The sequence below is a fragment of the Leucoraja erinacea genome, chromosome 2 (assembly GCF_028641065.1).
Source record: "Leucoraja erinacea ecotype New England chromosome 2, Leri_hhj_1, whole genome shotgun sequence".
Classification (NCBI taxonomy): domain Eukaryota; kingdom Metazoa; phylum Chordata; class Chondrichthyes; order Rajiformes; family Rajidae; genus Leucoraja; species Leucoraja erinaceus.
In genome coordinates this window covers 117739247-117752865 of record NC_073378.1, presented here as the reverse complement: position 1 = coordinate 117752865, position 13619 = coordinate 117739247, and the positions used below count along the sequence as shown (strand labels likewise).

At 39.3% G+C, this 13619-nt stretch overlaps 1 protein-coding gene across 2 annotated transcripts in view; it reads right to left on the bottom strand.

Moving 5' to 3' along the window:
- Positions 1-13619, bottom strand: part of ube3c (ubiquitin protein ligase E3C) — a 139715-nt gene that overhangs the window by 80453 nt on the left and 45643 nt on the right. For both annotated transcript variants that reach the window (XM_055664478.1, XM_055664488.1), the window contains exon 12: positions 571-657. In XM_055664478.1, the coding sequence (XP_055520453.1) occupies positions 571-657 (87 nt within the window). The remainder of the gene's footprint in view (positions 1-570; positions 658-13619) is intronic.

The window sequence follows — 13619 nt, the reverse complement described above, 5'->3', positions numbered from 1 at the left end:
ACTGGCCAGTGGACATTGCACAATTATCCCAATTGATAAAAATTTATATTGCAGCAAATTACATGAATAATTTATATGTTAAAAAAGGCATCAATATTGAAAGTATCAATGAATGTAGGAAGAGCACCTCATGCGCCAAAACTGCTCTTCAGCATGATGGGCAGCATTACGTATTTAACAACATTTAACAAGGTGTATTAATATCAAAGTGTATTACAGTAACTAAGCTTGGCTTTAGCAAAACCAACTCAAACCTGTGACCACCAGCATGCAAAAACACACAGGCAGAATGCATAGGGAAACATCAAAACCTGGCAAGTTGCAGCTCCAAGTCTGGCATTTCTCTGACTTGGAAATAAAATACTATTCCTTCTTCATTCCTAGAACTCCCCATCGTTAACAACTTGAGTATCTTTGCCACTCTGGCAGCAGCAGCTCAAGTCAAAAGCTCATCACCAGCTTTAAGGACATTTAGGATTGCGCATTATTTTGGGAAACCCTTTTCTGTATTTCCCACATCTTAGGATCAATAGAATATACAGAGTAGAACAAATGTACATCTTTCTTTACCCCGTTATCATTTTTGTTGTTACAGATGTGATCAAATTCCAAAGATGTCGCATGAATCTTGCATTGAATGCCAAACTGTATAGAAGTCTGAAAGAAACCACACTGATTGTTAGAACCATATATGAAATTGAGATCTTATTGAATTTCTAAATTTAAAGATTTCTCCAGAATATAATCAAATCAATCCTTTGTTATACACGATAACTTACTACAGCAATTTTTTTCTGTTAACAAACAGTAAAGTACGATTCTTAATACATAATCTGCAATAAATCAAAAGGCAATTGGTATATAAAAATAACGATAAGCAAAGTCCTATTTTTCTTACAAATAATGTTAATTATGGGACTGAGGGATATGAAATACAAATATTTAATCATTTGTGAAGCTCACTGTGGCATCTCAAGCACATTAAATTTATTTTGTTCCCTTTGTTCTTCGGACTAAATAGTTAACATTGCGCAATATTTTATTGTGCAAGTGTATTAGCTTCACTTTTATGTAATATCAAGTCCGATAAGCTCAACTGTTACCTGCAGAACCAAATGTCTATTCATCATTATGTGAACTTTTTCTCAGTTTTTATTCTCCATGACAAATTCATCTGTCAAATCTTGGAATATGCAGGATACAGATGTGTTCTCGTTTGAAGTATACATTTCAGTTCCTACTTTTCCTACGTTCAATACATCATCCAAACAACTTATCACTTCAAATGGCAAAACAAAGATTTTTACAATATAGCAATTACAAGCAATTCCAATGGATGCAGAGGAAGGTTCTTGAAAGGGTCCAATCACCTATCCATAAACATTCCAATTTTATAGGAATACGTTTTTCATGATAAATTCATTTTTTTACACTAGGAAATTAAATAAATCAGTAACACCAAATTCAAATTAGTAAAAGAGTTTCCTTTCTAAAGAAATATCAGTTTCTTACATGGAACTTAATTCAAAATAAAAAGGACTGCAAAAATAATGCAGTGAAGATCATGCACTATGATGACATCTGAGCTAAAGTTTATATCAGAAAAGATATTGTTAAAGTAGTACACAAGTCTAAAAAAACCTTCACAAAGTTCCTTTTCCCTATGAACCAGTCAAAAAATCTGATGGTGAAACATAATTCTAACATTATGTTTGTAGCTAATGTGTGAAACCTTCTGAGCTTTCTTCCACACATTATCTCATGCCATTGACAAAGCCACTAATAAGTTTCACATGAATGTTCTTCATGCCAAAATTGGTCTTGCGTGATAGAATAAAACAGACAATTGCACATATCCACAGAGAGAGAAAATTCACTGTGTGAAAAATGTTGGCGATTTTATCACCCATTCTGAACTTAAAAACAATTTCAGGCCATTTTAATTTTACCACCTGTTTTGTAGCCATACTATAGTTATATGCAGCAAATTGCCCCATGTGTGTAGGAAGCAAAACAGGGATAACATAGAGCTAGTTGAACGGGTGCTGGATGGTCAGCAGAGGCTCGGTGGGCGAAAGTGGATGTTTCTGTGTTTATTTCTAAACTAAACACTTCCACCCAGAACTGTTGGATAACGGAGCAGCACACTTTCATTTATTTAGTTAGGCTGTTAGCAATATCAAATGCATTTCATTTACTATCACAGACCGGATCCGATTAGTTTTTTGTCATATACACCAGTGCGCAATGAAATTCCGTTTGCAAATGAAGCTCACAGAGCAGTCTATCTACTGTAATGAAAAATATAGCGTAACAAAGAAATAAATAGATACGTACACGTGTTACCAAGACATGGGACTGTATCAGTTACTGCTTTGGCTCAACTTTTGCACAGATCGGCAGGAGATGGTTGGCAGGTTCATTCAAATGTGTATTCAATAATTAAATTTTGAAACACATCTTCCAATAATAGGAGTAAAAACGTTTAATGATAGCCATCAATTTTAAACAATACAGTTGGCTTCAAAATTAACTAGAAAACACCCACTTTTGTTTCATTTACTAATTAAAATATTGCCTGTAATTAATCAAATTGATTTTACCTAACCTGTTTTAAAAAAGAACAATTGTACACTACTTAATGTGTTGAGTCAATTTGAGTGGGACAGTGGGTGGGAGGCCTATGTTGAATTATAGCAAAGATCGAACAGAATGGCAGAACACCTAAAAGGGGCTGACCAATTCATTCCCTTGAGTCTCCATTACTAGGTCCTTAAATTAAAACCAATTTGATTAAATGGCTTATAGATTCTGATCCGTGATTAATATACTTGAATACGATTTTTTCTTTCAGCACCTCATCTACTTGGTCAGGCAATTATCTCTCACACAAAGAGTGTCTACGAAGCTCTTTTTACTTTGGAAGTAAGACGTTTCCAACTTAGTCCGTAACCTTCACGCAGAGCATGCTAACGGATGCGCTGGGCAAAATCAAAAGGGAAACATTTTAAAAGCAGTTGGACATTCACATTTCATGAAAAAATGGAATACGATATATTCCTGGCAGCTTTAAAAAGTCAGAATTATACAGCACAGTAAAAGGCCCCATGGCCCAACTCATATCCCTCTAAATCTTTCTTTCCTGCCCAAATGTCCTTTAAATGTTATTATATCTGTTCTAACAACTTCCTTTGGCAGCTCGTTCCATTTACTTATCACCCTCTGTGTGACATAGACATAGAAACATAGAAATTTGGTGCAGGAGTAGGCCATTCGGCCTGCACCGCCATTCCTGCATGGCTGATCATCCAACTCAGTATCCCGTACCTGCCTTCTCTCCATACCCCCTGATCCCCTTAGCCACAAGGGCCACATCTAACTCCCTCTTAAATATAGCCAATGAACTGGCCTCAACTACCCTCTGTGGCAGAGAGTTCCAGAGATTCACCACTCTCTGTGTGAAAAAAAGTTTTTCTCATCTCGGTTTTAAAGGATTTCCCCCTTATCCTTAATCTGTGACCCCTTGTCCTGGACTTCCCCAACATCGGGAACACTCTTCCTGCATCTAGCCTGTCCAACCCCTTAAGAATTTTGTAAGTTTCTATAAGATCCCCTCTCAATCTCCTAAATTCTAGAGAGTATAAACAAGTCTATCCAGTCTTTCTTCATAAGACAGTCCTGACATCCCAGGAATCAGTCTGGTGAACCTTCTCTGCACTCCCTCTATGGCAATAATGTCCTTCCTCAGATTTGGAGACCAAAATTGTACGCAATACTCCAGGTGTGGTCTCACCAAGACCCTGTACAACTGCAGTAGAACCTCCCTGCTCCTATACTCAAATCCTTTTGCTATGAAAGCTAACATACCATTTTGCTTTCTTCACTGCCTGCTGCACCTGCATGCCTACTTTCAATGACTGGTGTACCATGACACCCAGGTCTCGCTGCATCTCCCCTTTTCCTAATCGGCCACCATTTAGATAATAGTCTGCTTTCCTGTTTTTGCCACCAAAATGGATAACCTCACATTTATCCACATTATACTGCATCTGCCAAACATTTTCCCACTCACCCAGCCTATCCAAGTCACCTTGCAGTCTCCTAGCATCCTCCTCATAGCTAACACTGCCCCCCAGCTTAGTGTCATCCGCAAACTTGGAGATATTGTCTTCAATTCCCTCATCCAGATAATTAATATATATTATAAATAGCTGGGGTCCCAGCACTGAGCCTTGCGGTACCCCACTAGTCACTGCCTGCCGTTGTGAAAAGGACCCGTTTACTCCTACTCTTTGCCAAGTGACCCAGTGACCCGTTAGGTTCCTATTAAATCTCTTTTCCCTCGCCTTAAATCCACAGCCTCTTGATTCCCTTATCCAAAGACTGTGCATTCACCATACCTATTCCCCTCACGAAATACCACCTATCCATGCTCTCCAGAGATGCTGCCTGAGCCACTAAGTTACTCCAGCACTGTGTGTCTTTTCTGTCCCAACTTCTATACACAAATCCTGCTTTTGCTAGCATTCCAAATACCTTCACAACCCGTTCACAGTGAATGCCCTGCCCTATTTTACCCTCCCAAATTGCAACAGCTCACTTAAATGAATTTAAGTCCATTTGCCATTCCATGGCTCACTTATCCAGCTGAGCAGAATCTTGCTGTAATTCTTGATAACCACTATTTACGTTACCACCTATTTTTGTGTCATCTACAAACTTCATTATGCCATGTACATTCTCATCCAAATCGTTGACAGAGATTACACATAGCAATGGGCCCAGCACCGATCCTCAATTCACACCACTGGTCATTGGCCTCATGTCAGAAAAACAACCTTCCACCACCAGCTTCTGCTTTCCACCATTAAACCAATTCTGTATCCAGTTCCAGGAGAGATTCAGCTCTCCCTGGATCCCATGCACTCTAACCTTTCAGAGCAGCCTGCCATACGAAACCTTATCAGTCAACGAAGACTGTGAAGAACTTCTATATTACAAACAGGTTACCATTCCGCAGAACACAATGTACAAGTACTTTAGAGCAATATTTAAATCTTCAAGGCAGAATTACACAATATATTAAGAAGCCACACAAACATCTGAAGGGTCACTGGAAATGATAAGTTCAAGAAGCAGTGTGCCCAAATTAAGCAAGCTGACATTCATGATAATATTAATTCAATTGTCTGGGAAAAAGGCAAGCATAAATAGGTGGCCACGACGGGAAGGTGTGTTGCTAGAAAATAGTCCATGTTGCAATAGTCCACATTGCAACTTTCCATAATAGGAAGCCATTCCATTTGCATGTGCATTGAAGTGCAAGTTTGTTCAAAAATGTAGTTCTCCCCCCCATCCCAAATCATAAATTCAATGAGCAGGAACTTTGTGTAACTCAAATGTTTGGGTGCCGATTTTTGAATCCCATAGGGCAAATTTTTGTTACAGGATAGGCCATTATGTAGGGGTTCTCTGGAACACTTTTAATAAAAACAAAATCCTCTAAGCCTTCATGAAGACCAGCAGAGAAGGGGAGCGCAGTGCATAAATGCTCAATTAGTCAATCAAGATGGAATGGAAGTTGGTTAGGCAAAAGAGTTTATGCTGAGGGTGGGTCAGTAAACTTCCAAACTTATTTTAACTTAGATTACAGCTGGAAACTAGATGTTAGAAAATAATGTACACTGTATCACAATTATTAATTGCGTAAGAGGAAAAAAGTACTGAACATTCTGTATCTGTATATACAAAAACGTAGAAACAAATGGATCAAATCACAAATCAGAAAATGGTGCAATCAAGTGGGTCAGTGATCACCCACAGAGAAAGGAAATTATCACTTTGGGTTCTGGCCTCCCTTGTGAGCTTAAAAAACAGAAAATCAGAATGATTTCATTCTTGATTTTTCCGAACATTGACCAATTTGGGGATTAAAGGCAGCTCTGATTAACAGATTTTGGGAACACCCCAAAAATAGCAGCATAATTAGATAGAAGGAAAAGAATGACTATGGTTTGCTTGCCTTTATTGGTCAGGGCATTGAACATAAATGAGTGGAGGTCATGTTGCAGCTTTATAAAACTTGGGCAGACCACATTTATTGACCAAGTATTGTGTGCAATTGTTCAATTACAGGAAGGGTGTAGAGGCTTTGGAGAGGGTGCAGTAGAGGTTTACCAGAATGCATGGGATTAGACGGTAATAGCTAAAAAGAAAAGTTGGACAACATTAGATTGATTTCGCTGCAGCATTGGAGGCTGTGGAGAGTCATGATAAAAATCTTTCTCCAACGGTGGAAATATCAAACATTAAAGGGTATAAGTGAGAGGGGGATGGTTTAATAGAAATGTACAGGGGAAGTTTTTAAACAGGGGTGGGTGCTTAGAACATAACTATCGTGGTGGTGATGGAAGCAGATTTGATAGTGGCATTTAAGAGGGTTTTTGCGAGGTGCATGAATGTGCAGGGAAGGAGGGGGTGGACGGGGGGGGGGGAGATTTGACATCCATGTAGAAAAAAATTGTTTAATTTGATATCATTGTGGGCACAGACATTGCGGACCTAAGGGCCGTTCCTGCTGTACCTCACTGGACTTTGTCAATGATTAATTATCAATGGGCTGCAAAACACCAGCTTAAAATGTAATTGTATGAAAAATGAGTGAAACCAAGTTTTCAATCAATTGTATTGCGGCTTCCCATTCATGGCACGTACATATTCAATTCCAGGCTTTGCGAAAAATGGTCTTTTGGGCAAGGTCATTAGTAGACCCTACAGATATATAAAAAAGGAATGCACACCTGCCACACAGAATTAAAACATTAACACTGAATTAGGTTTTCTTTATGGCTCTTTACTTTATGTTTAAAAAACGTTAACATTGATTTTCTTAATCAAATACTGTCACATTTTCTTAATCAAACACAATCAAATTTATGTAATTCTGATTCTTAACACTCACAGGAAAAGAGCAAACTACAGCGGAGGTAGAATTAGCCAATAAATACTGGCCTCATTTACCTTTGAGACACTAGATCCACGTGAAAATGCAAACAAAAGCTGTCACCTGCGGACAGGGTGATTAGACATTAACTACCACAGCCCTGTTCAAATATTTTGAGTAAATCAAGTACAATATGCTTCAATATGCTTCGTTATACTGAAAATAAGTGGTAACATCTGATCACTACACTTTGAACGATGATCCAATAAACAGATGCAAATATACTGAGTAATATAATAGAAAGATGACAAGATTAAAGTGCAGTCTACATAAGTGCAAGCAGTGTGCAACACTAATTAAACGTCTTCCAACATTTCAGCTCTTTTCATATGACACAATTCACTGCCAACCAAATACCCCACACACAGTACATACTGGAAAGTTAAATCACAGGATCCAGGCAAACCAGCCAAATGAATATAGAATTGACTTGAAATTAGAAGAGGGTTGTGGCAGAGGTTTATCTTTTTCAGACTGGTGGACTATAACGAATGGTGTGTCACAGTGAAGGGTACTGAGTCAGTGCTGTCCGCTACATATAATAATGATTCAGACGTAGATATAGTTAGCTTAGTTAATACGTGCAGATGAAACAAACCTTGATGTCCCAGTGGACAGTGTAGATGGTTATATACGGTTTTAACGGGATCTGGAACAACTGTGCCAATGGGCCAAGGAATGAAAGATATAGTTTGGTAAATGATGCATTTGGTAAAAGACCAGGGCAGGACTTGCACAGTATATTGTAGGGCCTGGGGAATGTTGTGGAACAGAGATAGTGGTGCAGGTACATACTTCCCCGAAAGTGGCAAACGGACAGAAACATGGTCAAAACCTGAATTAATGTACCTCAGTTGTCATTGGTTTAATTAAAAAATGCATTGGCAACTGCATTCTGCCAGTCAATTTTGATTTATCCCTACAAGAAATCTTGATGAACAGGAAGATTCACTCCCTGCAAAAGCCAGGTTCCGTGATATTCAAGATGATCCTGCACTGAAGATAGCCAACTACAACCTCCACCAGGCTATATCACCAGTGTCACGAGAGAATTTCAAAACAAGCTGGAGGCTCAGTTCAATCAAGCAGATGCCAAGCAATTGTGGCAGGGCCATAATACATTCACGGGCTACAACACAAAATCAAGTGCAATCTCTGGAAACAACACATCTCTACCTGATGAGCTCAATGCCTCTAATCTAATTTTGAAGAAGGACACAAGGTTCCACCTGGCCAAATCCCACATCATCCACTGGCACTGAGTCATATATATCAGCGGTAGAAGTCAAGTATGCTTTCATCGACCATAATGAAATGCTCTGAAAGATCACTATGGACCCGAATCTACGCCAGCCTTCCGGACAATCTAGACACCTAGCAATTTGCATACAGGAAAAACAGGTCGACAAAGGACTACATTCAAATCTTTGACTATAAAAATACAAGTTATTGCTCAGACTTCAGCACCATTCCTTCCACTCCAGCTCTGTGGATTCTGAGACAATAAATGTGGCCAATGTGGGAAATGCAGATGGGCAGGTTGTGAGTGACAGAGCAAGCTAAAAGCATGAATGATGATACATCCCATCTACTGTCTACACAGAGGTTGTGCTCTCAAAGTTTGCAATGCCAACCCAAGAGCTCCTTTCCCACTTTGAGCAATCTTGAGCCAACAACTCCCAAATCATTAAGCGACCAATGAGCAGATTCACAAGGTGGTTTTCAGCACATCCTTACATCTATTCCTTTACCAATCCAGTAATTCCTTCCTATGACAGAACTAGGAATAGTGTATGGTGTTTCCAACACGAATAAGGCATACCCAATGGCGCAGAAGTAACTAGAATCTTCAGCAGTAGGGAGGTTAGCTTGGGAAGATGATAACAAATTTGAAGATATCATTAGTGGTATTTTTACCAGTATCTTGAGAGGACTTCTACACATAGTGCAGGTCGCAGGTGCAAACAGAAGGGCTAGGATCACCGGCGTCAGGCATTATGACGGGCTGTCGTCTTTATCTTCAATTACCTCCTCTTTCAAGCGACCAAAGGTATATCGATACAAATACCAATTTATGTCATCAATACCTTTAGTTCGCCAAGTGGTGGCTTCAAAGAAACAAACGGTCCACATTTTCCAGTGTCACCAAATCTTTATTGTTGGAGGCTGTATGGTACGGCAGGGGAAGATTAGTGGAGAGCATTGGTGGATATCAAGGGATGTTACGTGTCAGGTTGCCAAGCACAACCAAACACAACTGCAGTCTGCTTATTGCAGTTTACTACTGAAGTTTGTGAGATCTTGATTCTGATGTGTGCTTACTGTAGGTTGAAGAATCCCTTAGTTCTCAAGTGCAAGTTATATGGAAATCCCTCGAGAAGTACAAGCATGATATGATTACACCGAAAACAACACTCACTGAAAACAAAATATGAAATAGTATTCTGTGTCATTCGAGGACAACATAAAGTGGGCCTGTCTCATTTAGGCGACTTTTTAGGTGACTGCAGGAGACTACGCAGTCGCCACATGTTTTTGCGGGTGGTTGCCGGGAAGTCGCCTTCATGGCCGTGAGGAGTTCCCGCATTCTGGGAACTAATCGCGGCCTCATTATAGTCGCCATGGTGAGTAGCAAGAATTCATGTGCCGCAGGTGGGTCGCCAGGAGGTCGAAGTGTTAATCCTGGCCAGATTGGAGAGACTACGAGAAGCTACAATAAAATTGGGTAAAGGCTTCAGGGCTGTTGGGATATTTGGTCAATTTGAAAGTGCTCCCTGTGGAACTGGGACATGCTGCAGAGTGGCGCCAGTTTGTCTAGAGCCTAGATCTGAGCTGCAGGAAGAGCATGGGGACACCTGCAAACCCTGTCAATTTGGTGCAAAATGCATAGAATGGATTGGATGAATGCAAACCAGACATACACCTTGTAAATAGTTGTAAATAATGTTGCACAGCTTTACCGCACTGAATGCTGATTGGATGAGGTATTGGGCCTTGTCTGGTTTTCTTGCAGATCAGGGTGAATGTTCCAAGGTTCACTTCCTTGAGAAACACTGTTTGAATACAATGTATTAGCCACTGTATTATTGGGTTAGGGAAATGTCTGTCATGTATGGGGTTAATCAATATCTGTAATAGGATTGCAAAGAGATTGTGCATTGGCCCCTCAAGGTTCGGGGAACTATAAAAGACCGCTCCCACGAGGTCCTGCGTCGATCTTCTGGGAGAGCGCTTGGGACTACGTGACCTTCTGGAATGTGTCTGTTTGAGTGAGGCCTAGAAGACTTGATCAGGCAGATAAGGTGGTTAGGTATAGTGATTAAATTGTAATTGTGTTATGTCAAAATAAAGATTAGTTGCACAAGTGCTTGATTCAGTGGATTTTCACTGGGGGAAGATTAGAACGAGCTATTTACAGAAAGTTGTCTCGTAGGATGTAGCCGGTGCTACCCGGTCAATTTCATTGGCTCATTAGAGAAAAAATGTTAGCAGTCCTTTTCAGAACCAAGGATAACTGACCAGTAATGTTAAATGTCCACCGAGCTTCACAGCCATGTATCTCAGGCTTCTTAAAAGTTATCGACACTTCTTCTCCCCCTCTTTTAAAAGATTTACCGTACACTGCGCTTTAGCCTTCTTAACTACAGCGCCAACCCTCCTGTTCATCACGGTGTGTGTCTGTATCACCTTGGCTTTGCACCGTGTGAATTTCACTCAGACAGCGCTCCCCCTGATTGCCTTGTCCCCCGCCTGCATAACGGGCTGGTGAAAGAAGCGATGTGTGCATCTGTTCCACTCTGACAGTCGCCGTTCCAGTTGCCAGTTTTTCAGGCGACTGCCGGCAACTTCACAGTCGCTGGCAATCGCCTGAAAATTTGCGTAAATGGGACAGGTCCATGAGCCACACAACAGGTATGAAATATCCATTCCTGTATTACATGCATTTAAAATTACTAATGCCGCCAGTAACGTCACTGATCCAAAAAGTTAGCTGAACAACGATCTCATCAAAATACGTTAGACTCTTAATTTGAGCTTAATTGGACACTGCAGTTATCAGCATTGCTTGAATCTTCACATGCATTCTCCAGAATGCATAGTAAAACTGGCCATCTGTTTAAGATTCTAGTGAAAGTACATAACCAGAATATGAACGTACTTAATTATCTGTTTTAACATATTGAATAGCTATTTAAAAAGTCTGTAAATAGTGCCTGGGATTTAAAAGCATCATCCTATTTACAAACTACAACTTGTTCAAGGTTTAACTAATTCTGGTATCAACCATTAGTGTATCAATAGGAACGCTAAAAGCCGACAGAATACTGGAGCCACTAAGCCTAGTACCACAAAGTAATTGGTTGTAGATTTAAGTGCCCTGTTCATCTTGTTTTCTGCTTAATGCTGTTCACTGCAAAACAGTAATGTAAATAATGCACTGAAAGTCTATTAGCCACTATTTTAGTTTAGAAGTCTTTATAGCTGCCAGAGGAAGTAAGATGTCAGTGAAATTGTCAATGCTCGATTAGGATAATTAGCATTTTGTAGGTTAATTACATCAAGGCAGGATGTGAGGTTTCAAGAACATAGATGCTGCTGAATTGGAATGTTTGCATTTCTTGCTGCAAATACCCTACCTCCCTGGGCAATAACTACTAATTTTAAATGCGTCCTCACACTGGCCACGTTTACTGGTGAATTATTTCTAAAGGTGCTTACTGAAGTGAAGAAAGCAAAGCTATGGCTGCAATTGTACCAGCACAGCTGCCATTTCCTGTGTGGAATACCCTGCTTTAAATCAGTTTTACTGAGAATCAGCATTGTGGAGTTCCTAAAATCATTAATTATCTATTTATTTAAAGGCTTCAGCTAATTGCTACCACTTCACAATTGTTTCAGGTATAGACAATCTCACCTCTTTAGATTTCAAGATTTGTTAGTCTCTTACACAAAATTCTCACAAGGCTTTAGCTTTGTTTAAATATTTGGGTCTAATAAATGCTTTGCCACGCAAGTATCAATGTTTCAATCTTCTTTCATAAAGAAGTCAAATTTTAGGTGTATCTTTCCCCATATTGCACAAAATAAAGACTGATTTTTACACTGCTACATAATTGGAAGGTTAATTGGATACTATAAATTATCTTGGTATGATCAGATGTCTGGAAAATGAAGATAAAAATGTCATGCATGCAAGAGAATCATGTACAGAGAATTAAGTGGAACTATTAGGAATATGGTGGAGACGATGAACCAAATTACCTTCTATGTTGAAGAATATTGAGAGGTATAATATGATTAGTCCCAGAGCCTTGTGCGTCTTCTCTAAATCGAAAAGATTGATTTCCAGTTTTTAAGTATTTAATCATAATTCAAGTATATTTCAAGTTATCCATTCCTTTGCTTAACAATCTCATACGGCTAAGCATGTATAAATTTGATCAGCATCAAAATGCAATTTTGATGTTTAATGTGGACGATAAATCGCAATATCTCCGACAGTCAAAAACCTCAATCAAATTGCCACTCCGCCTATGGAACTTAAGAGAAAACAATCCACGTTTGTCCAACTCTCCTCGCAGCTAATACACTACAATCCGGACAACATCCCAGTGAATGACATACAGTGCCCTCCATAATATTTGGAACAAAGACCCTTAATTTATTTATTTGCCTCTGTACTCCATAATTTGAGATTTGTAATAGAAAAAAATCGCATGTGGTTAAAGTGCACATTGTCAGATTTTATTAAAGGCCATTTTTATACATGTTGGTTTCACCCATGTAGAAATTACAGCTGTGTTTACACATAGTCCCCCCATTTCAGGGCACCATGTTTGGGACACATGGCTTCACAGGTATTTGTAATTCCTCAGGTGTGTTTAATTCCCTCCTAAATGCTGTTAATTAACATGAGGACTAAAGTTGTGAAATGAAAGTTAAAGAAGCCATTATCAGACTGAGAAACAAGAATAAAACTGTTAAGAGACATCAGCCGAACCTTAGGCTTACCAAAATCAACAGTTTGGAACATCATTAAGAAGAAAGAATGCACTTGTGAGCTTACTAATCGCAAACTGACTGGCAGGCCAAGGAAGACCTCCACGGCTGATGACAGAAGAAATCTCTCTATAATAAAGAAAAATCCACAAACAAACCGGCAGATCAGAAACACTCTTCAGGAGTCAGGTTTTGATTTGTCAATGACCACTGTCCGCAGAAGTTTTCATGAACAAAAAAGTGTCTACTCCTTGGATAGACACTAAATGCTGGAGTAACTCAGCAGGGCAGGCAGCATCTCTAGACAGAGAGAATGGTCAGAGATGCTGCCTGTCCTGCTGAGTTACTCCAGAATTTTGCGCCTATCATCGGTGTAAACCAGCATCTGAAGTTCCTTCCTACACATAATTCTACTCCTTATTGTTCCTTTAAAATCTTCTGTTAAAATATTTAACAGAAATATTTTAAATTAACAAAATGCCTATAATTACATTTCAGATAATTTTGGAATGTTTGGTTTAACAAACAAAGTGTCTGAATTTATAATTGTACCCCTTATTTTTTTTCTTTTTAAGCTTCACAACACAACAGCAATGTTTGAGATTGGAATATTTAT